This window comes from Rhamphochromis longiceps, linkage group LG7 (assembly GCF_057381845.1).
Source record: "Rhamphochromis longiceps isolate RC_006_pf linkage group LG7, R_longiceps_female_GT1.1, whole genome shotgun sequence".
Classification (NCBI taxonomy): domain Eukaryota; kingdom Metazoa; phylum Chordata; class Actinopteri; order Cichliformes; family Cichlidae; genus Rhamphochromis; species Rhamphochromis longiceps.
The window spans coordinates 57,445,518-57,468,194 of record NC_140563.1 but is presented as its reverse complement, the minus strand read 5'-3'; the positions used below and the strand labels follow the sequence as shown (position 1 = coordinate 57,468,194).

General features: G+C 37.8%; 1 protein-coding gene across 4 annotated transcripts in view; it reads right to left on the bottom strand.

Annotated features, from left to right (window-relative positions):
• Nucleotides 1–22,677, bottom strand: part of ttc28 (tetratricopeptide repeat domain 28) — a 163,676-nt gene that overhangs the window by 127,501 nt on the left and 13,498 nt on the right. The window contains exon 1 of one of the 4 annotated variants that reach the window (XM_085414542.1): nt 1,900–2,168. The exons of the other annotated variants lie outside the window; for them this stretch is intronic. Within the exon in view, the coding sequence (XP_085270668.1) occupies nt 1,900–1,926 (27 nt within the window). The 5' untranslated portion in view covers nt 1,927–2,168. Of the gene's footprint in view, nt 1–1,899; nt 2,169–22,677 lie in introns of those variants that run through there. 4 annotated transcript variants of the gene reach the window in all.

Below are 22,677 nucleotides of genomic sequence, written 5' to 3'. Positions count from 1 at the left end.
TGCCGCTCCCTGTGATCTCTGAGCCAAAAACAAATTTGGTGAGGCATCGAATCCCTTGCCAGTTCACACTACCCACTCAGTAGATTGAGGTTTTAAAATATCAGCAGCTGCCTTATCTTAAACATTTTTTTCCATAGGGGTTGCTTATTTTATCCAAAAACTAATAATTAAAGGTAGCACTTAAATATTCTGAGGATTTCCATAATCTGGTAGCTCTGTTTTACTACAATCCACAAGAAAAAACTTGGTGCACTGTTTTGCTGATATTAAAATGAGCAACCTAAATAATGTTCATTTTAAAATAATTTGCCACACTTAATATGCATTTCAAGTAGAAAAGCCAATGATGATACTAGTTATGCACACCAGTAGATGAGCAGGCAACCACATGCTGAATGGCCAGAGATCAGGAGCCCAGATTTGAGTCCTACCTGTGGTCCTTTGTGGCGTGTCTTCCCCTCTCTCTTTCTCCCTGTCTGACTTCACTGACAATCCAATAAAGGCAAAAAGTATTATGCCACTAAAACGAGTTTGCTTTTATAGTGTAGAAATTAGAAGACCATTAAAGTTATTAGACCTCATCTTCTTAAACATGAATATGCCAAATACAGTGCCAATACATTCCATAGTTGTTGGAACAAATATAAAATAAATATAAAACAACCAAAGATGTATAAAAATCACCCTCTGGCGAGCCTACTGTAAGTAAGTTGGGTGATTGCCATAGTGATTAGGTTTCATCCTGCACGCTCAAAAACAGAGAAGGTAAATGCCAGTACCCTTGATGTACCGTGCAGAACTAATGGGCTGATCTCCAGGTGACAATGTTTAATGTTTTAAAGGTAAAAGGTCACATATTCTCATAAATTTCATTCTGTATTTGCCTTGTATACTGGCAGCAGTGATGTGCTGATGGTAGCACTAATGTTAGTGCCATCACCTCAGAGCACTGGTTAAATGTTCCTTGGACTTTCCTTCTTCTCATGCTTGGTATATTTAAGGGACATGGGTAACAGAGGCCATGGTTAGTTACGTGGTGACTGTAAGATGTCCGTCAATGTGAATTCAAGACAGAAAAAGCTGTAAGTGGTCAGCAAGATTAGAAAAGTGCCATATAAATGCCACAAAAGTATAAATATATATCCCCTTTCAAGGACACAAGAGTAGTACCTTAGAAGGTATGTTTTGAATGACAATTGCTTTGTATAAAACAATTAAGATAATTATTGCAACATAACTGTTCTTCCATAGAGATGTGGTGTGTAAGATGTGGTCAATATATATTTGACAGAATTTCATATATGGAATAACATGAATAATAAGAAAGGTTAATAACAATGACACCAATCATTTGGCTGGAATAGAGTTAGAGGCAACAAGCAAGAGGTGTTTGTTTGTTTTTACGTCAGTCATACATAGTAGTTTTCTCAAGCAGAGGATGAATGCAAAGTGCAAGACAAAATGCATGGATATTTACTTGTGCATGATGTCTACGCTGACTTAATGGTATTTTTTTCTATTTAAGTAAAAGTAAGAAATATATATGCCTCGTGTACTTCTGCAGCTGTCCACTATGAGCCCGTTTTGTATGGTTTTACTAAAGAGAATCGTAGTGTTTCTGGTAGTGGATGGTAAGCTTACTGGGACTTCATTCAGCTTTCTGGAATTTTTTCATCTTGTGCATAATCCTCCAATAATCCTACACAGACACATTGCTGCAGCGCCTCTCTGAAATGCGGGCTATTAATGGATTATCCTTAATAAAGTGTCCGTGCCTGCGTTTTCTTTCTCGGTGTTTAAATAGTCCCGTTGATCCCAAAGTCAGTGCCAGTCAGTCATCCGCCACATTCCGCTACAACTTTTGGAGTAGAGTCAACTTACAAGCCACAGTTTACTCACCTTCTTCCTGGGCTGCCATTTCATCATATTTGTAAGACAGATACGCGCAGCAAGTGTCACAGCAGCCGATGTGGCATCTCAAAAACGCGCGTTAAAAGACTGACTCCGCCGGCTCGCACCGGACCCGCCGGATGGAGAAGCGCAGACGCGACGGATGCAGAAGTGAGGTACTTATAATCCCTTTTATAATGTTACTGGAAACCACGGGGTAACACCTGGTGCAGTGTGTCCTGTCATCGTACACAGCATCATCTGTGCGCTCTAGCAGCTCCAGCTTCGAGAACGCAACTGAGCCAAGAACCGAAAGAGCCGAGAGGGTAATCCAATCCCGCCTCTCTCTCTCTCTCTCTCTCTCTCTCTCTCTCTCACACACACACACACACACACACACACACACACACACACGGTAACCACTGTATTACGTACGATTTCATTTAAAAGAAACTGATGCGTTTTCACTTAACAAGCATATGATTACAAAAGCCTACATTCAGAATTGCACAGTGAAGCATTCATTCAGTAAATATAGGAAGGTTCGAATTGACGGATCTTTTATTTGTGTCTCAAGCAGCCACTTTGCATTTAGGGGAAAAACACATACTGAACTAAACATCTGTTAATATATTGTGAAAATAATGGTAACTATAAGTTAAAATAAATTCCTTGTTACATATTAAACTTTGCAATGTCTGTTAGTTCACAGAAACAAATCGTTTTTTTTGCTTGTTTTTTAAGGCAAGTGTGCTGCCTGTTTAGTGGTTATATTTTCTTCTCAACTTATAAGCTGAAAGAGTTTTGTTCTCTCGCTTCCATATGAGTAACACCAAACCTTCAGTAGGTCAAAATACCCAGCAGAATGAATAACATACCTGTGCCAAGGGGGTGTTTGGTATATCATCTGAATGGAAAGTACAAAAAGGCTAGCAAAGAAAAAAAATGGGATATGTATATATAGATGGAGTAAAGAAGAAGAAAAGTACTTGTATTGAGGGGCTAGTCAGAGAGATATGAAGCTGGAAAGGACGTCAGCAAGTTAGGGTGATTAAGGAGAGAAATGGAAATGTGCTAACCAGTGAACAGAGGAGATGAGAAGCTGAAATGTGGTTTGCTCTAGCTGTAACTCAGGAGGGAGAGCAGCTCATTAACTAATTGGAAGGTTGGTGGTTCGATCCCTGACTGGATACCCAGTATCCTTGAGCAAGATACCTAGCCTTAAGTTGCTTTGTTATGCATTCATAGGTGTACAAATGTGTGTGAATGTTAAATAGAAAGCAGGTAAGTATAAAAACGAGTGTGTCCATTGGAGAGTGAGTTGTACTTCGAATGCTCTGTTAGAGTAGAAAAGTCCATTTACCATGAAAGGAGTATTTTCAGGAGGTGATGAATACAGAAAATGAGAGAGTAGGGTAAACAGAGGGAAGTAAGTGAATCAGGAAAAGTAGAGGATTACTAAGGAGGAAGTGAGGGAAGCTATGAAAAGGATAAAGAGTGAAAATGCAGTTTTTCCAGATAAACACATACATATGGAGGTATGGAGATGTGTCGGAGAGAGGGGAGAGGACTTTTGAAACAGACTGTTTAACACTACCCCAGAGAGTGATAGGATTCTTCTGGTACCATGGTGTACTGGTACCATTTTTAAAGAACAAGGATGACGTGTAGCACTGTAGTAACAATAATAGGTGGACATAGCTGAGAAGCCATAGCTTCTATGGATGTAGCTAGCTATGAATGTAGTGAGGACATGGTTGGTGCAAAAGAAGAGGATGATAGAGATAGGGTGGTAACCTGTAAAGGGAGCAGCTTAAAGAAGAATGATCTGAATTTTGAACATGTGCAAATTAAAAGGCATACTAACTTCCACAGTCACTTTACTTTACAGACACAAAAGCTACATCTATCTTTTATACTGTCTAAGGTCAAATATTAAAAGTCAAGCTGTGGCTCCAAGCACCATTGCTTTTTCTTTGAGGTGGTTTGGAGCCATTTTTGTGGTAATGTCTGCCTATTTGAGGTAATTTAGAGTCACCTTTGAAATGGTTTTTTGCATCTCTTTGTGGCTTTGCAACATCACTTTGGTGTGCTTTTGAGCAATATTTCATTTTGAAACCTCTACAGGGGGGGTTTGCATCTTCTTGTGGCTTGTGATTTTTTTGGTCAATTCCAGTTAGAGCTTGTAGAGTTTTTGTATATTTGAGGTGGTTATGAGTCACCTTTCTGATAGTATTAAGTCAGCAGTGACGGTCACTTTGAGTCAATTTGGTCATAATTTGCTCTCATTAACAGCAGTAGTTTTGAGTCATTTTTCTAATGTTTTGAATTTTTTTGTCTGTTTTGCATCTGTGAAGCTTTTTGAGTCACTCTTGTGTATTCATCTCTTTGAGCTCATTTTGACTGAATCTTTTAAAAATTGTTCCACTTTTTAAAAGTGTTTTCAACTAACTTTGGTTAAAAAAATCAACTGGCTCTGGCCCTCTCCTTAAAAGTCTTAACCACCATCTGATATTTGACATTCATACCTAAGGGCTAGGTTGGAGAAAATATTACATTACTTTATATTCTAATTCAAGGACTTGAAAATGAGACTGGTGACTGATATAAGCTCTGACAAGTTTGTGTGTGTGTCTGTGTGTGCATGTGTATTTTATTAAAGACACTGAAGATTGAACGAGGCAAGAGGCTGGAAACAATACTTTATTTCATTATACGCCTTCATCCCCTTTCCTTGTCAAACAACATGACTGTCATCTGCATTCTGCTCACAGAAAAAGGACTTATAGAGGCAAACACATGGTCTTCCAGAAGACATATTGGCATAACCACATTAGCAATGCACATGTCCATGCAACACCGAGCTCTAACTCACACACAAAAGAGAAGTCAGAACCTCATCAAAGTAGGTAAGTTATGCAAATATGTATTAAAAAATAGTTACAGTTTGTTTGTTACAGTATAAAACAAAAACAACAGTCAATATGAAAAAGGCAATAACTATGTCAGTGACATGTCCTGGTATGAATTTGCTCTTTGGTGCCCTGTTTGAGGTAAAACCCTTGAGGGGGAAGAAGGACTCCTGCTGTGATGATGTGAACATCAAAGACAAACTGACTCTTATATAATACTGAAAACCTTCTTATCTATTAAAGAAACCAAGCTTTAAACTATACAAGTGCTCCTGACATACCAGCTTTTCTGTTGCTATTTAATAGAGCTACTACTACTAGTGCTTTTATGGCCTCTTCGAATGTCTGTCATACTGTTTAGGTAGCTCACACATTAAAGGAAAGCTTTATTTTTAGCATTTCTGGTAATATAGCATACATATATATTTTCTTCCTGAGAGTTAGGCAAGAAATGTCTGATCTTTGCATGATTAATGCAGTGATGTGTCTTTTTATTTTGTGAGGAAAATGAAAATGGGTGCAGTAATTGATTGAAATGTGTACACATACATAGAAATACAGTATACGAAGCAAAAACAGAGTTTGTGCATCCTAATGAGGTTGAAAGTCATTATTTGGTATGGCCAGCTTTATCCTTCAGCACGGTCTGCACTCTCTTTTAATTTTTTTAAGTAGTCTGCAGGAATAGTTCTCCAGGCCTCTTGAAGGACATTCCAAAACTCTTTTTGGATGCTGGTTGCCTTTGGTTCTGTTCTCTCTCAAGATGATCATTGGTTTAATAATATTCAACAATGATCCTGTTGCTGGGGAGGCCAGTCCATGACTGATAGTTTTCTACTGTGTTTGTTTTTTCTATCTAGGTTTGTTTTACTGCATTGTACTATGCGAGTGATCTTGAGCTATTTTTGAAGACCACTTTAAAAATGACAAGAATTTCTGGGTCTTTGGAAAAGAAGAAATGAGGGGTGGCTTGACACTTTTGCGCAGTACTATATACAGCTGCAATCAAGTGATAGTTAGTTTAGCTTAGAATAAATTGACCAAAGACAAAAATGTGCTGTGCTTTACCTGTTCCTGAGGTGCCAGAAATACTACTTAGTTGGCAAACTTCCATTATAAAATCAATTTAGATGTTTTTAAAAGTTAATGCGGCATTCAAAATACTACAGACTGTATGTAATACAGTAATACTACCAATGTTATGTCACATATGTCACGTTCTTTTAAGGTTCCATTTGTGAAGCCTGGAGGTGGATATTTTCGAAGTTACCATCTTACGTTTTTTTTTTTACTAAACATGATGAGGACTACAAACACTCACAGTAGCGACTATTACCAGTTGTTAGACCTATCCAAAATCATGCCCTGCTTTGTTGTGCTTCTGTACACCAATGGAGAACATAACAAAACATTATTCTATACTGAATTAGACTTGAGTGATCAAGAAGATAACCTCATAAGTAATTTTTTTTAGTGAGGTCAAGGGAGCCAAGTGCAATTTTTACATAAACATATTCCTTTTAATAACAGGAACCCTTTGTGGGCCATTAGGAAGGATGCAGGTTTACATAAATAGACATCTTTTATTTAAAGTTATACAGTTACCGTGTCCATGCCATTAGTGTTGTACAAAAATATGTTTATAGAGAAAGCGGTGGCTTGGAGATCCATTTTTAGGTGTCAAATGAGGATTAAGTACAGTTAATATAAAGCCTGACAATATGTGCCTTATGCTTGCACCCAAAATGTTGTTGCATGGATGCAACAATCCATCTTTCTTAAAGCAGCAATGCTTTACATGGAATGAATGTGCCAAGCTGCGGGAAAGGGACTGTCCACTCTGAGGATATCTGTGTGACTGTTGTGCTGTATGCTGGTTTAGTGATCACACCAGGATCTGTAACAACTGGCAGTGGTTTAACTGAAAGAAGATTTTGTCATGTTGCTATAGTTTCATCATCACCAAAAAGAAGAACAAGGAAGAGAAGTAGGAGAAATACTATCTCCCTTTTTTTCAACCAATCCAGTGTTGAACAGTAGTATATTTGGTTTCTTAAAAAAATATTTCAATTCACTACATTTCAAAAAGAGAGATTAGTTCTTTTATTTTTCAGGTCCACTTTATTTTTAGGATTAGGCAGTGTCTTTCTCTGCACACTGTGTGCTGTTTAGTGTCATCCTTTTTCATATGTTTTTTCTGTTTGCATGGACATGGACTGTCCTTTGAATATACAGCTGATTTCAGGTTTACTTTAAAAAAATTTTACCTGTTATTGCAAATACTTCTGAAAACAAAAGCCAAAATTCTCAATTACTGATAGTTTAGGTTTAGGAGTTAGGGTTGATTAGACAATTTCTTTAAACTCAGGTTGGAATAGTTTGATCTGGAATGTGTTGCATGTACATATGTAGACACATGTATGTTCTGCTTGTACATGACGCCTTTCCATTGAATTAGGCAATCACGATTCTCTTGAATCACACCACGCCTCAGATGCTATCAATAATTTAGTAGCTATTTTTCAGTGTGTGTGTGTGTGTGTGTGTGTGTGCGTGCGTGCGTGCGTGTCTGGAGGTGGGGTTGTTTATGCTCATGGCTGGTGCCAACCTCATTGTTTTTTTATGAAAACTGTAAACCGTATATCTGTATATTTACAACCGGTTACAAGCAGCAAACAAAGGAGACAAAAGGGCATATACAAGAAACCAAACGTATGCAAATAGCATTGCATTTGAAGGATGAATTCATTAACATAAACTGCAGGTCCACATTGTTGTTGTTACAAAAATGTAATGAAATGATATGTAAGTCATGTATTTCATTTACTGTTTCACTACAATGTAACCTACAGCAAACTCCCCCAAACTGACTCCTTGGCTTCCCTGGCAGTATTTCAGTCATGAGATAATAGTGTGACCTCTGACATTTGAACCTTGACCTTTTCTTCAGATACAGAAAGAAATGTTTGTCAGAGGAGCTGAGAGATGAGGAAAACTGCATATCTTTATCAAATCTCCATCTTATTAATCTCTCTCAGAGGCATTATCACTTTGCCATTACACACTCACACACCTATCACCTCGCTAATAGATACATGGAATATGAACACACACCTACACACTCCATATGTCAGGAAAGTCATTTTGATGAAGCACTTTCTACAGTCAACATGGCTACTAAACTCACACCTTGGCAGTGATGAATGTAGTGGTTTGGTGTGTGTGTGTGCTGGTGTGTACTGGACTAGCAGACACAGATTTAGGATGTGTCTCTTGATCATCTCTGTTCTGCTTGTACTGACCCTTAATCACAAAGACCTGTAGAGCCACAGAGGGGAACGGAGGCTGGAAGCAACTACATGTTAGAAATTAAGATGAGAATCTTCACAGATCAAACACTGGGATTTAATCTGTTGTCTTTCAACGTAAACTCATCTATGCGGGAGCAGAATTGAGTTGTTTTTAATCCATTGTGAAATTAGTTGAGCACTCAGTTACAGATGTTTTAAGGTAATTCTCTTCGAAGTAGTCAGTGCAAATTATAACTTCAATTATATAATCTATAGTAAAAATATGTTTAAAATGAAAATGATCAATATCAATAAAAATTGATATTCTGTTGTGAGAAGACCAGCACTTCTTTGTTTAGTTTAATATAAACTATTGTGATGGACCGAGCAGCGAGGGAAACATAGGCACAGGTTAAAGTCCAAAAAAAAGGGATTATTTTTATTTAACACAAAAAAATATTTGGTTAAGTCATGCAAAAAGAATTAAAATCTTGGGCCCATAAAAGAGGTCAAAATAACAGAACTCTACTCAAAATTGACAACAATACTGATAACTCAAACGAACTGACTTCCTTAACGAGACAAAGGGGAAACTTAAATAGTGGCTGATCAGTCCACAAAAAGGGGGGAAACACATAGAACCTAACTAAACCTAACATAATGATCTCCAAATCCCCCCCATGGTCCCGAGTTATGGAATGAACCAATTCGCAGTCTTCCTTTAAAGCTTGCTCCACCCCTTTTCCACCTCTTGGCATCTCAATCAAGGGACTGGAGTAGCTGCAACAAAGGTAACTCAGAAAACAAAGATTAAATCATACATAAGTGTGTGATATGATATGACTGCATTTTAGAATGCAGTGTTATGTGAGTATGTGAATTAATTCTAAACCAAAACCAGTTATTTATTGTCCTGTAAATTAATTCCTATATTTAAAGAAAGACGAATGTGAATGCAATGTTATGTATAAGCCTCTACACTAACATGGTGGATATTACCACTGTGTGGCTGTAAGTGCAGCCATCACACAATCCACAACTCAAATGAAAGAGAGAGAACTCATCACTGCTACAGTCTTCCTGCCTGTCCTGAATCAAGGAACTATGAATTATCGAACAAAAAATTATAATTACGTGACTACTGTGGTAAGACTAGACTGAATGTATTCCACAGTTACAGTATATATCTAAATCCTAACCTTTCCTGAATAACCTTAGCATAACAATAGTTGCACAATAGTCTTTGTGTAACTATTGCCTACCGAGGGCTGCCGTCCTAGCTCGCTCTCAAGCTTTAACGAATGATTCAGTAACTTAGCAAACTAGCCAAAATATTCAAAACTTGAAATAAACTCAATATCACCACAACTGGGTGCTCGAAAATGCTTCACGCATATAAGAATCTCAGCTTCCTGGAGACTCAGAGCCTGCTCAGCTCCATTTTGTGCATAGCTTGGGTTGGTCTTCTAGTTCAGCCTGTTGTTGATGTAGATGCCCTGGTACTTGTACTCCTCTACCTCATCAACATCCGATCCTGGAAAGGCACAAGTTGTGTAGTGATCTTCCTTCTGAAGTTTGAAAAATATGATTCCTCCCAGAGTGGGCCATAAAATCATCCACTAATGCTCTGTACACCTCCTACCTATCACTAATAGGTAGGACATCCAATCAGTGCAATAACCATCAGAGTAGCTGATATGGCAGAAAGTTTGAATGAAATTCTGAGGAATAAGAGGTGAACAGATGTCCTAATATTGGATAAGGCTGTAACAATTCTAAAACTGAGACTGTGAAATACAAACAGCCACTGTGTCATAATACTGCCCTACCCCCAACTCAACTATGCTAATTAGGAAAAAAGTCACAAAGCTGTTAGTGCATCTTACAAATTTGCACTTGCTATGTTGAGTTTATACTTTCAAGCACCACTCCATGAGGAGCCACAATGGGGTGACAGTAGAGCATAGTGAGAAGTAGAGCAGATCATCTGCTAATCTCTGACCACTCCAGTCTGCAAGCCAAAGTATCCTTTAGCATGATGCTGAACCCCAAGAGGGACCAGCAATAATATTAATTCCAACAGTAGCTAGATGGTAGAGACTTTTTTTTGACTGCATTGCAGGTGAAACCACACTAGTTGTAGCAGTCGTTAGTGTTTGTGTGTTGATGTCTACCCAACTGATGTCTCAGGGTCAGGTATAATTATGTTTGCTGCAAAAGAATCATTGTTTATTTGGGTTCATTCATTCATATTATGTATTTGTATTTGATTTCAAAATAAAAGTCTTGTGCTTCTTTTATGCATTATTGAAATCTAATTTTTGGTTCTAAATATTTAGTAACATACTTCACCTGCACCCTGAGAAATCAACTTCTGTGTTGGCAGGTTTCATAACAAAGTTTGTCATTTTTCAAAATAAACAGCTGCACTGAAAATATCATCAAGAGACACAACGTCTAGATCTTTTTTGCACACATCCAAGGGGAATGGTAAGGTTGATAAATGTGAGGAAATCTTAGACAGTGTCTGTGTGCATGACTGAAGGCGAAGGTATGATCTCAGCGACTCTATACTCCACCTCTACAGGTTTTGCAGGAGGAAAAGAAAAAGACCTCAGAGGAGGTTCATGGATGTGATATGCAGGCATTTGGTGCAACAGAGGAGGTAGACGAGCCACTGTGGTGACCACTAAAGGCAGAAGAAGAAGTGGGGGGGGGGGGGGGGGGCGCAACTGATGTACAGCTAAGCCTAGGCCAAAGGGAACAAAAGGCTCGCTGTCAGACTATTGAGGAATATATTAAGCTCTAGAGTAAAAAACTAGCCTTAACAATCGCCTCTAACTGACAACTGTCCTTTTATTAATGTTATTATTATTTACCTCCACTTGTGTTTCTTTCACATGTCATGTTTAACGTATATCACCCATATATAACTTAATGGTTGTTTCGGCTGACACTAAATCTGGAATGAACCACTTGAAGACAAAATGGGCCAGTAGGATGGGCTATTGCTAGTATAATAACTTAAGTTTGTTTTATTCATAATTTTGACACTGACGTTTTTATCTTTTACTGCAAATGTATACCAGTGTCAGAGTAAATCTGTAATTTTAACATGTAGGACATATAACAAAAACACAACAAAACTGATGAACGAGAGAAAGAATGCTGCTTTTTATGGTTCTGAGATTTTACAGCAAATTCTGAAAACACTCTTGTGGACAGAGCCCTGTTTGACACACAAAGGTGTTTACATTTGTCAGCATTTAGTGTGGACATAGTCTGAGTGTGAGATAAAGTCTGCCGCAGAGTGGCTACATCAGTCTGTGTGGCCTCCAGGCACCCACCACAAATGAGACAATTCATCTTTGCTCCCATACATGGCCACAAACACTGCCTTTCTTTGTGCACGCACGCACACACACACGCACACACACACGCACACATAGCTGTCTAATCTGCTTCTTCTCTGCAACCACAGCAGGTATTTCACCTGCTGTTGTTTCTCTTTTATCCACCTCCACTGCACAGACAGCGTCCACTCTCGCATCTTAGAGCTGCCTCTTGTTATCGGTGCTGCCCTGGTTTAGAAAATTCAAGATGATGTTGTTTTTGAGGCAAGTCTTTGTCCTCAAAATTATGTTTATATAAAACACAACTGTTTGCCTAATAGCCTATGCTGGGAAAACAACAAATGATCAAAATTAAGTCTTGAAAGCATTGGTCATATGTTTGTCACTACTACATAATACCAGTAAGATTAAATGTCCTGTAGATATAAAAAAGAATATTATTAGCGATAACACAAAAATCTAGACACCTTAATTTATGTTGTTGTACAATTATTGTTGTTTTGGTTTTTTTTTTCATTTCAGTTTCTCTGTACAGACTGGTAGATTTAATGTTTATTTTGACCACTGCTAGTCAGAGAGTACACAGTCATGCTCAGACTCTGTGTTTTTCACAGATATATACATATAGATGTAGCATCCAGGCTTATGAGATGCGTGTCTAGTAAAAAATGTTTGCTCAGGGGTTAAAGGTACACACAATATCCAATGAAAAAAATTCCAAGACAAAAAAACAAGGAAATGACACTTTAGGTGACACGAAGCTGTACACTATTTTACTGTTGCAAATATGTTTATTTTACATATATCTCATTTAGTAATCCTTTTGTAAATTTGATTTAACACTGAGTGGACTGACACTGGCTTAAGTTACGCACACCAGAGTCCCCATCTCAGCATTGTGACGTCAAGTACCAACCAATTTACTGACCAGTTGATTAAAAAGAAATCAAACTGACACTGACTTAAGCTAAAGTTGGCTTATGTCAATTATGTTATTTAAATGGTTATTTAAATGATCTGAGTGTTATATCAGTTGAATGGCACTGACAAAGGAACAATTAAATTACATTGGTAGAGTACCAGAACTGTCGCTACATCAGCATAAAAGACAGTCCTAAAAGATAAAGTTTAAAGAAATCCATGCACTGCTGCACCAAGGAAAATCGATTAAATCCCTCATCTGCAGCTCTCAGGACAGTAAACTAGTTTAAATGGTAGAGTAATTCTGCCAGTCTCTTAGATTTTACAGCAGAACATCACAAAAACAACTGCACAATTTAACATTATATTATATAAACAGCACAGTTAACATAGGAAGAATATTTTTGCACAAGAAACCCCAATTTTTATCCTAACAATGTGTCCCATGTCAAAAGTGTCAATATTAAGCAAGTTATGATGTTTTTGTTACTTGAGTAACAAATACAGAAAAAAAAAAAAAAACACTGTTTGTCCTGGCCTTTTTCAGCTGAGGTGATGGTGCATAATATCTAAAAGGCCCTTAAAATGTTAAAAGATTTATGACTGTTGAAGAATAAAAATTTTTACCTACGTCACTAGGGCTGGGCCATATCATATCACTCACGGTAATACCGGTATAATGTTGGGCAACGATAAGAAAATGAAATATCGCGATAGAATATGGGTAAAACGTGCATGCGCAGTGCCTTTGTTTTCATACGCACATGGCGGAAAAAGTATGGTGGCGATGGAGAATGAGAAGGGGGAAAGCGGATCGTTAAATGAAACGGATGAACCAGAACTGGTTTGTAAAAATGCTGCAACTTCAGTGGTGTGGAACTGGTCTAGCTTTCGTCTGTCAGATACACAACAAAACACTATTTTTGGTAGAGCATGCTAGCGGCCCATCGTTATTACTGTATTTTTTGGAAAATACGGCACACTTAAAAATCAATCCTTTGATTTTTCTGAAAATCGACAGTGCCCCTTATAATCCCGTGTGCCTTATGTATGAATTCTGGTTGTGTTTACTGACCTCGAAACGATGTTATGTGGTACACGGCGCTCGAAAATCTGTCAAATGTTTTAGTACGACTTTGCTAAGCTACGAAGCCGCACAGCTTGATGGATTGTCGGAGCATTACGGCTATTGTATGCAGGCGCCTCGCGGAGTGATACGTACTGTGCTTCAACATAATATTACCTTATTGTGTGTATAACCGCTTTTTACGTTTTGTGGATATTATACATGGTTATGCTGAGGATATGTTGACCAATTTCCACTGGAAATGCCTTTTGGTTAAACTGTCAGCAAGGAATTTGCAATTTTTATATAACTTTAATACACATAAAAACACCTGCTTGTTTAAGTGAAAATGCATTGATGGGTTTTTTTGCACTAATAAAGTTGTGAAGTTGTAAAGTATTTTGTCTAGTGTCATTTATATCGTCATTTATATCGTTATTGCAAATTGTCAGATGTGATTAATATTTTTGGTCATATCGCCCTGCTCTATACGTCACATTAGAGCCCCGTCTCACTTCCAACTTGTCACTTAGCGACGTTATGTCACATTTTAATCCATTGGGTATCTTGCAGTGTTATTTTCAAGCAAGAAAGCTTTACCTTACTAGCAGGTGTTTGAACCATGACAATGATCTTTTTACTAAACTTAGCAGTTTTGGAATCTAAGTCTAACCAAACAGCAAAAACAAGCAGGCGAAAAATGTGAAGGAAACTAAACAGAATGAAAACAAAGTCAAAGTCAGCACAAAAACAGAGCTCCTACACAAGAGACAAACTGTGGTCTCGTAGCTGACAGTTTTGTGAACGCCACCACTACCTCTCCTGCTCTCTTGATACAGAATTTGTCACTCTCGTTCATACAGGAGCACTAGCTCTTGGCAACATATGGCAGCTGGTATACCACAGTACTAACAACTCTGGACACCTTGAGAGCTGCCAGCAGCTTCAACAATATGACCCTGAAAATGTAATGGGTTGGAAAACAATAGGATTAAGCCATGGTTAGGTTTAGATACAAAAAGAACTTTTCATTTACAGATTTTGTTTCCTTCCATTTCCCAGCTTTCCCAGCTTGGCACTCTTAGGCTACAAATCTCTTCTTATGGAATAATGGGTTGTTTTTTTCTGAAGATGGTGGTAAAGTTACTGACCAGAAATATTTCTTCCTTCTGCACTGTCAAGTGAAGGTGGAGCAAAAACCAAAAACATCACAGCAAATGCACCAGTGCTTCGCACCCACTTCCAGCACATGCTGAGGAAGCTATAGTTAAAATCTTTGATGAATTATATATCTCCTGCTAACAGTGAAAGCTGCAAAAAGAACCTTGATTAAGACCTTTCCTTAATCAGAAATGATCTCAATCAGCTGGATGGGGAAAGCGCTGCATTTATACCAAGACTCATCATTGTGTGGCTGTGCAAAAAAAATCCTTTAATCCTGTTACTTCTTATTGACACTTTTTCTTCTAATGTTTTTCCTCACTCTGTTGCTGCATGTTGATTCAATTTGTTTTATATGTTTGTTTGTTAGTGTTTTTAAAGACATGATTACACATTGGGTTTGGGTAGTTTCTGCACAGATCATTTTAAGATGCAGCGCACACCGCTGCTCTGTGGGGCTACAAATTGAACCTCAATACCAGACAACTAACCTAAATGTGTCAGACATTACTAACAAATCATACTTTAAGTAAGGTAAGTGAAAAAGTACTGGCTCTGAAATATATAAGAGTACAAAGGCAAAAAGTAACTCTTTTATCTACCAGCTACTGTACAAAGTAAACTGTATTTCAGCCCATATTAATATAATAATAACATAACATTAATACGCAGGCATCCAAGTTGTTGGACGTTAAGAGTTTAAAGGCCAAAGCAATCAAGATTTTCTGTAAATATTTTCTATTGTTTACAACAGACTACACGTATACACATGGGGACAGAAGATACCACCACCAAATCAGCCATCTTTAGCAGAAAACCTGACTCACTGACTGAGCTACAGGAATCCATTATGAGCCACTTGAACTAGTTCACTAAATATAAAATAGGTCAAACTTCAACAGGTCGACCTCAAGCAGCTTAAATATATGTACACAATACATGCATCAATATTAATAATCTTTAAAAATCATGCATATTATAATAGATATTATAATAGACAGAAGTGATATTTTATTGCAGAGTATTTATTTTAAAGACACCATTCCTTGAGCCAGTGTCCTAAAACCACAAATTTCAAAAGCATGTTGGTTTGTGATTCTTTGCGAGAGTAGAAAAAAACCTATTAGAGCATGTTTAGACTCACAAGGATTTTATTCGCTAAAATCATTATATGAACCTTTGGCCATATTTAATACGGCCATCCATTACTGTATCAGAATATGTATGACAGAAAAAAAAACATGAGATACTGCATTTTAGATCCCATTAACAATTATGCTGTTTAAACTTTTGAGTGCAGACCTTCACAGGGTACTGTGAAAAAATGATATTTAGTTTAGTAAAGGATCTGACCACTTCTACTGCTGACTATTTGTGATCACGGTCATCTGACCATAAAACAGCTGTTATATCCCCTCTCTAACCTTCAGCACCTCTGTCTCTGTCTTTCAAACACAAAATAAATCAATGTGACCACAACACAAACCCATCCTCGGCTGTGAAGGAAAGGGCTGGTCAGAGGTCAGATGCTGGGGTGTTGCTTTTGGAGAACATGATCACATGGGGGTGAGCAAGGGTCAAAGTCTAGGTGCAGCAAATGAAACCAAATAACGCGGAGAGGGACGTTGTTTGCTTATCAGATCTGTCCAGTTGTGCATGCGTCTGTGTTGCACTTATCTGTGTATACGTGTGTGCAGTTTAAGGAAAAAGGTATTGATTTAGTAACAGAGCTGAAAGCTTTTGACATTGATTTCTTCCTCTGGATGAGAGCAGGAAGGATCTGGAGGAGTGAGGGGTCAACACCTCTGCCCTGCTGGCAGTACTGAACAGTAATAGGCTAATAAAACCATACTCTCCACCCCCCCAAGCCATAAGTTCAAGGTTTAATGTGTTCAGCAACACACCAGTTCTTACTGCAATGACTAAAGAAACAAAGTCATAGGATATTCGCATATTATAATGATAATATTTTAAACAATTTTCAGGCATTTGCAAATCACATTCAAAGTCAATTAATGCACTTGTAAATATTTTTACAAAAGAGATCATTAAATGATAATATTCAAATGATTGCTTTCCCCAAAAATATTTAGCAATTTACACCATACATTAACATGAATTTAAGTTAATTATTCTAAATTAATAATGCATAAATGAATTGATTAGCATTATTATTTGAATTCTAAATTGTATGTATGTTTTTTGTCATCAAAAGAGGTGTAAAACCTCTTCAAACAGTTTTTACAGGGATAAACTAATGGATAATCACAGGGTAGTACAAGTTCCACTTAATCAGCTGCCTGCTGTTAATAGTGGTCATGCAAACAACAAGAAAAAAACAAATCAAAATCTGAAATCTGAGTGGGGAAAATGATGTTGATAAATTTGGATTCTTTTGTCATTAAAATAGCGATCGTTGTTGCTCCAATTTCACAAGTAGAAAATTGAGAAAAATGTTTACATAAATATATTCCTGAGTGTAGAAGATTTACACAGATTGTAGTGACTGCATGCACCACTGGGCAAGCTAACAACGCTCAGCCTTGTATGTGTCCATGAGAAAATAAATTACACTATGTAGTCAACAGAAAAGATAAGAAAGGTAGGTGTGTGTGTGTGTGTGTGTGTGTGTGTGTGTGTGTGTGTGTGTGTGTGTGTGTGTGTTCTATTTATGTTTCTATGTTATGTTATGTGCTAGTGCTAACTAATAGCTAATTTGATTTGTTCATGCCTTATGGCAAGGTTGTATTAAATTGTGCTATTATGCTCTTTCACACACACACACATACACGCACACACCAACAGGTAACCTCAGCTCGTCTGATATTTGACTATATTAGCAGCTTGTGCCTGACAGGCGTGTCACTGGAGTGGTGCACACTGAGCCTGCTCTCGTCCCTCAGGACACTTGTGAAGGTCATATTTAGCCAACTGACAAAACACTCCTCAATTGCCTCTGAATATTACAGAAGCAAAAGCTTCACAGAGGAGTAAGTACTGATAGCATTCTACAGAAATTCACACCTTTGGCTCGAACACTGTTATTCAGCAATTAATGCTGGATGATGGAGTGAACAAAGCATCCCAGCATTTTCAACACCCCGGTGCAGGAACAGTTTCATTTATTATCGGCTGGACGACTCCACATTTCAGTCAGGTAACATGTCTCCAGGCTTCCTGTGTAAAATAAAGGCACATGCAGCTTTTCAAGAGTTTCATTAATATACAATTTCATTTTTTTGAGTTGAAGATAAGCTGGAACATACAAAAGAGAATTAACCCTGTCTGGCTATGAAACTGTTGAGCTCCACATTTATTAATCCTTTGATGCCTGCACATTGTGTCATGCAAGACGTCGACATTCTCCTCCTAAGAAAGACCATACAGTCTACATGATCATGTAATAAACATGATCATGTAGACTGTATGGTCTTTCTGTTTTTATTGATACGCTACACGGGTCCCAGCTCAAACAGACAGTTGGTGGTACATATGCCCAGTGAAGCTCCCATGCTTGGCAGCCTAGCAGTGTCACTGGGGCCCTGCCAAACACATGAGCTTATAATTGTATTTGATTTAATGCGAGGAAAGTATGCATAAGGTTTTACACATTGACTGACAGATTGATCATCCATCAGCATGCATTAGTGGAATGCAGGTGTTTTGTGGCCAGAAATATGATGAAACAAAAGGACATAAATGTTGTTTTATTTCAATTCGGACAGATTTCTGGTACCCTACTTGCAAAAACTACAATAATATGAAGGGTTTTTTTGTCTAGAAAATCTGTAGGTAATTATTTTAGTGATTAGTTCCTCTAGCTCTTGCAGCTGAACTGCTGTTAACAAACACCCAAGATGCTAATTGCATCAACCTCATTAACCTCAGCTGCACAATACAATTAGCATTATTATTATTTATTATTATTTTTATTCACATAGTATTTTTTGTTGTAAGCATTATTTGCATTTTGATCTGCAGGATTCATCCTCATATGTCGCTTTCCCCATGGTGTCGTCCAGAGTGAGAGAACGATAACTAACATTTTCACACATGAAGAGATGAAGAGTCCGAGACTGACTAATTGAGCAGTTTTGAACTGTATTATGTGTACTATAAAAAAAAGGAGGCTGCCTGCCAGGATACGAATGTTGCTTATATTGTACACATTCCTATCACATTTACAAGAAGTGCTCTCTTTGAAGCTCAAACCCGGTTGCCTCCAGAGACTCCCACACAGACATCACAGGAGTCCCAAAGATCTGATTGTTCATTAACCTCGGCCTCTGCCTGGAAATAGCAACATACAACCTGTCATTAGTGAGTCATTCACTCTTGCTGTTTATCTCTCTTCTCTTTTCTCTCAGGTTTTCTTTTTTTCTGCTCCATTACTCCGAGGCTGCTCAATTCCAAATGTTCAGAATGTAAGAAGAAAATCGCAACATCTGTGGCAAGGATGACAAATCCCAAAGCAAAGCCGTACTTCAGTGAAACATAGTTAAGCATTTTTTGAGAGAGAAAGAGAGAGAGAATGAACAACAACAAGATACACTAGGTGGACTGTCGTTAGATTTTACACACAAAAAAGTGATTTATCAGTTTATCACAGTGATTTATCCCCAGAGAATAATCACTGTGGTAATCTCGTAACTTTAGCGTCTTTACTTCAATCAGGTTGGCAAAGAGCTTTGGGTTAGGAATAAGGTTAAGTTACATTTTAGCCACATGCTAAACAAGCATAGCTTAGCATAGGCCAACACTGCAACAGGTAGAACACTGTTGTTTATTTCAAAATAGCCAAAAGCTAATAAGATTTCCATCAGTTTCTATTCAATTTTACATTGTGTATAATGCTAATTAGCAATCATCAGCATGCTAGAAAGAATTGGCTTCTCCTCATTGGCACTCTGTTAAATGCAGAATTGAATTTAAAAATACTTCTCCTCACATACCATATCTTGAATAATCAGGCCCATCTTATCTTAAAGACCTCATAACACCATACTGCCCAAATAGAAGACTTCGGTCAGACTGCTGGCTGATTTTTTTTTTTTTTTGCTCCAAGAGTATTTAAAGTAGAATGGGAGGCAGAGCCTTCAGCTTTTTGTCCCCTCTTCTGTGGAACCAGCTCCCAGTTTGGATTTGGGTGATCTTTCCTCTTCTTTTTTTTTTCAATCATTAAATAATTGCAGTTTGTCTTTGTTTTTTTGTTTTTTTGAAGACCCAGATCTGCCTCATGGGCACATCTAATTTTTCTGCCTTTGCAAATAAAGAAAGCAAACTAGATCCATTTTTCCAGCTGTCTTAATGTCCTTCCCAAAAATTAACTCGCGCAGAATATTATCATAATCAATAGAAATGATCTACAGAAATAAGACCCCTGTTGCTTAAAAACAGCTGAGACCAAAATCGTGATCCTGAGATGTTCTTTTTTACTTGCTCACAGTCTGATAGCAGTCACACCATGCTGTGTTCAAGTCCAACTGAGTCACTCTTTCATTATCTCCCACTGCTCTTATCTTTTTCTTTCACTGAAATTCTCTTTGCACAGACAGCCGAGGCACCCAACTGTGTGCAAGGGAGATGTACGCAGAGAGAGGATAAAGGACGCGTTAACAAACTGCAGTAGCTAAGCAGGATTGCTGAGACAGCAAGCTATGGTCAAGTCTAGAGTGTATATAAACCAATGCTGCAAGTCGAGAAGTAGAAGCATATCTCCCAATTAATGCCAGGCAATTAGGCCCACTGCTCTTCTAGGCAAAATTAAAAATCATTACAGTCTGCAGGATATGTATGAGTATGGGTGTGTGTGTGGCACACCGTAAGCAGCAGGTGATATAGTACTGCTGGTGTGTGCTTTTTCTCCAAATATGTTATCACATTTGATTTTCATGAAAAGATGCAAAGTAGCTCCATCTGGCCTTTATCTGCTGATAACGATAAGGAGGGGGGGGGGGGGGGGGGGAGCTAGTATGATTATTTAAATAGAGACATAGGCAGACAGTCCTTTACTGTTGTCCAAGAGGTTGTGAGTGGGGAGTTTCCTGACATATCATTGCTGCTCTCTAGTGGTTGCTGCAAAAACTTGAAATGTAAAAATGATCTCAGTCCTTTTGCCTGTATCTTTCTTTTACTACTGAAATGTACTGTTTGTACTAAGAATTCATGTGAAATAAATCATTTTTTAAATGACGTACTGATTTATTTCTTAGCAAATGTAAAACCTTTTTAACAATGAAATTCTTAACATTTATTTTCTTAACAAAAGAAACAAATAATGAATTTAAAGCATAATGAGCTATTCTTATTTACTTAACTTGTAGTACGTATTGACATAATGAAAATTCAGTATTTAATTTAGAGACTAAAACTGCTGAAAAATTAAAGCAAAATGAATAGAAATACAACAAAAATCAAAAGGTTTGTTTATTTTTCTGACAGTTATTTTCATTATCAATTATTTACATTACACTCTCGATTGCTTTTTCAATTAATTGTTTTGTATATTAAATGTCAAAAATAGTGAAAAACATTTTTACACTGCTTCTTTTCACTGTCACCTTTGTTTTTGATTGATTAATTGAATCAGAATTTCAGATCTAGATGACTTTTTGAAACTGGTCTGAAAAACTATATGCTTGAATACAATGGACAATACCACCAGTGTCTTTGGTGGATGAAAATGATCAAATTGATACACAAAGAAAACAACAGTGTGGTTCAATGTACAGTGGGGCATACACAATGAAATGTTTCCCTGCTGTAGACTGACTCCTCCTTCACCTCACATGCTCTGCAGTAAGTCCTGGATTACCCTACTGACCCACGCTGAGTTCTCCGTGACACAGATTCACTTATAGCACAAAACCAGCAGAGGACATTAAAATCACATCAACACAACGTCGGTCATAGGACCTTAAACTCACCCAACCAGGGAGGAACCCAAACATGCGGAAATTGAATGTTTTGCCTTGTTTAGATCACATTATAATATAGCCTCTGTCATGTGGGGAAGCTTCCTAAACAGGACATTTTAAGCCCCAAGACCTACTTAAAGAAACAGGGCTGTGCGTTCTCTGCACGTATGCTGGTAATATTTTTGCCCCATGTGGTTGCAGAGTAGTTTCTTAATGACAGGGGAAGCCTGAGCAGTGCGGGGCCAGCTCCACGGCCCTCTGCATAAACAGCCATAGCTGGCTGCCATCTGGTTGGCTCCTACTTCAGAGCAGAGAACCCACTGAATCCTTACTGATCATCTCCACTGATTCCTACATTGAACTGCTGGAGTATGTAGGAACAGTTACGGATTGTAACATCAAACTTATACCCAAATAATTAAAGGGCTGGTATAACCAAACTAACAAAAATCTAAATTCTTGCTTACTTTAGAGGATTTTTAGGGACACAGAAAGCATTGGTTTAATTTGACATATTCTTCTTTTCAGATTTCTGCCACAAATCCAGTGTATAAAGTGTATTCAGTGTATAGTGTAATAAAGAGAGGGACTATTACAAGCAGTACATGTAATATTGATTATTAGTATATTTATAACATTAATAGTGCAATCATTGATTAATTATATCATCAGATAAATCTGATTACTAGTTTTTCACTAATCTATTATTTTCAAGGCCTATGGAGTGTCTCACACACACTCAAATGGCCTTCAAAGTCATTGCATTTTAAATGACTTCGCAGTTCCCAGTAACTACACTGCAGCGGTATTTAAAAATCTTCAAAAAAAAAATCTTTTATGATATTTAAAGTTCAGATTTCTGAGCTGATTTCTTAAGCAAACCAAAACTAGGTAACTTATCTTGTCTCCTGCCACACCAGAGGAGACAAGACTTTAGACCATGTGTATTCCAACCTGGCTGGAGCCTACAAAGCCACACCCCTCCCCCACATTGGACAATCGGACCATCTCTCCCTGTTCCTCACACCTCGGTATTCACCACTCATCCAACGTGTGAAACCTGCTGTGAGGACAATTAAAGTGTGGCCAGAGGGGACAGACGCAGTGCTCCAGGACAGATTTAAAAACACAGACTGGAATATGTTCACCCACACAGACCTGGACCAG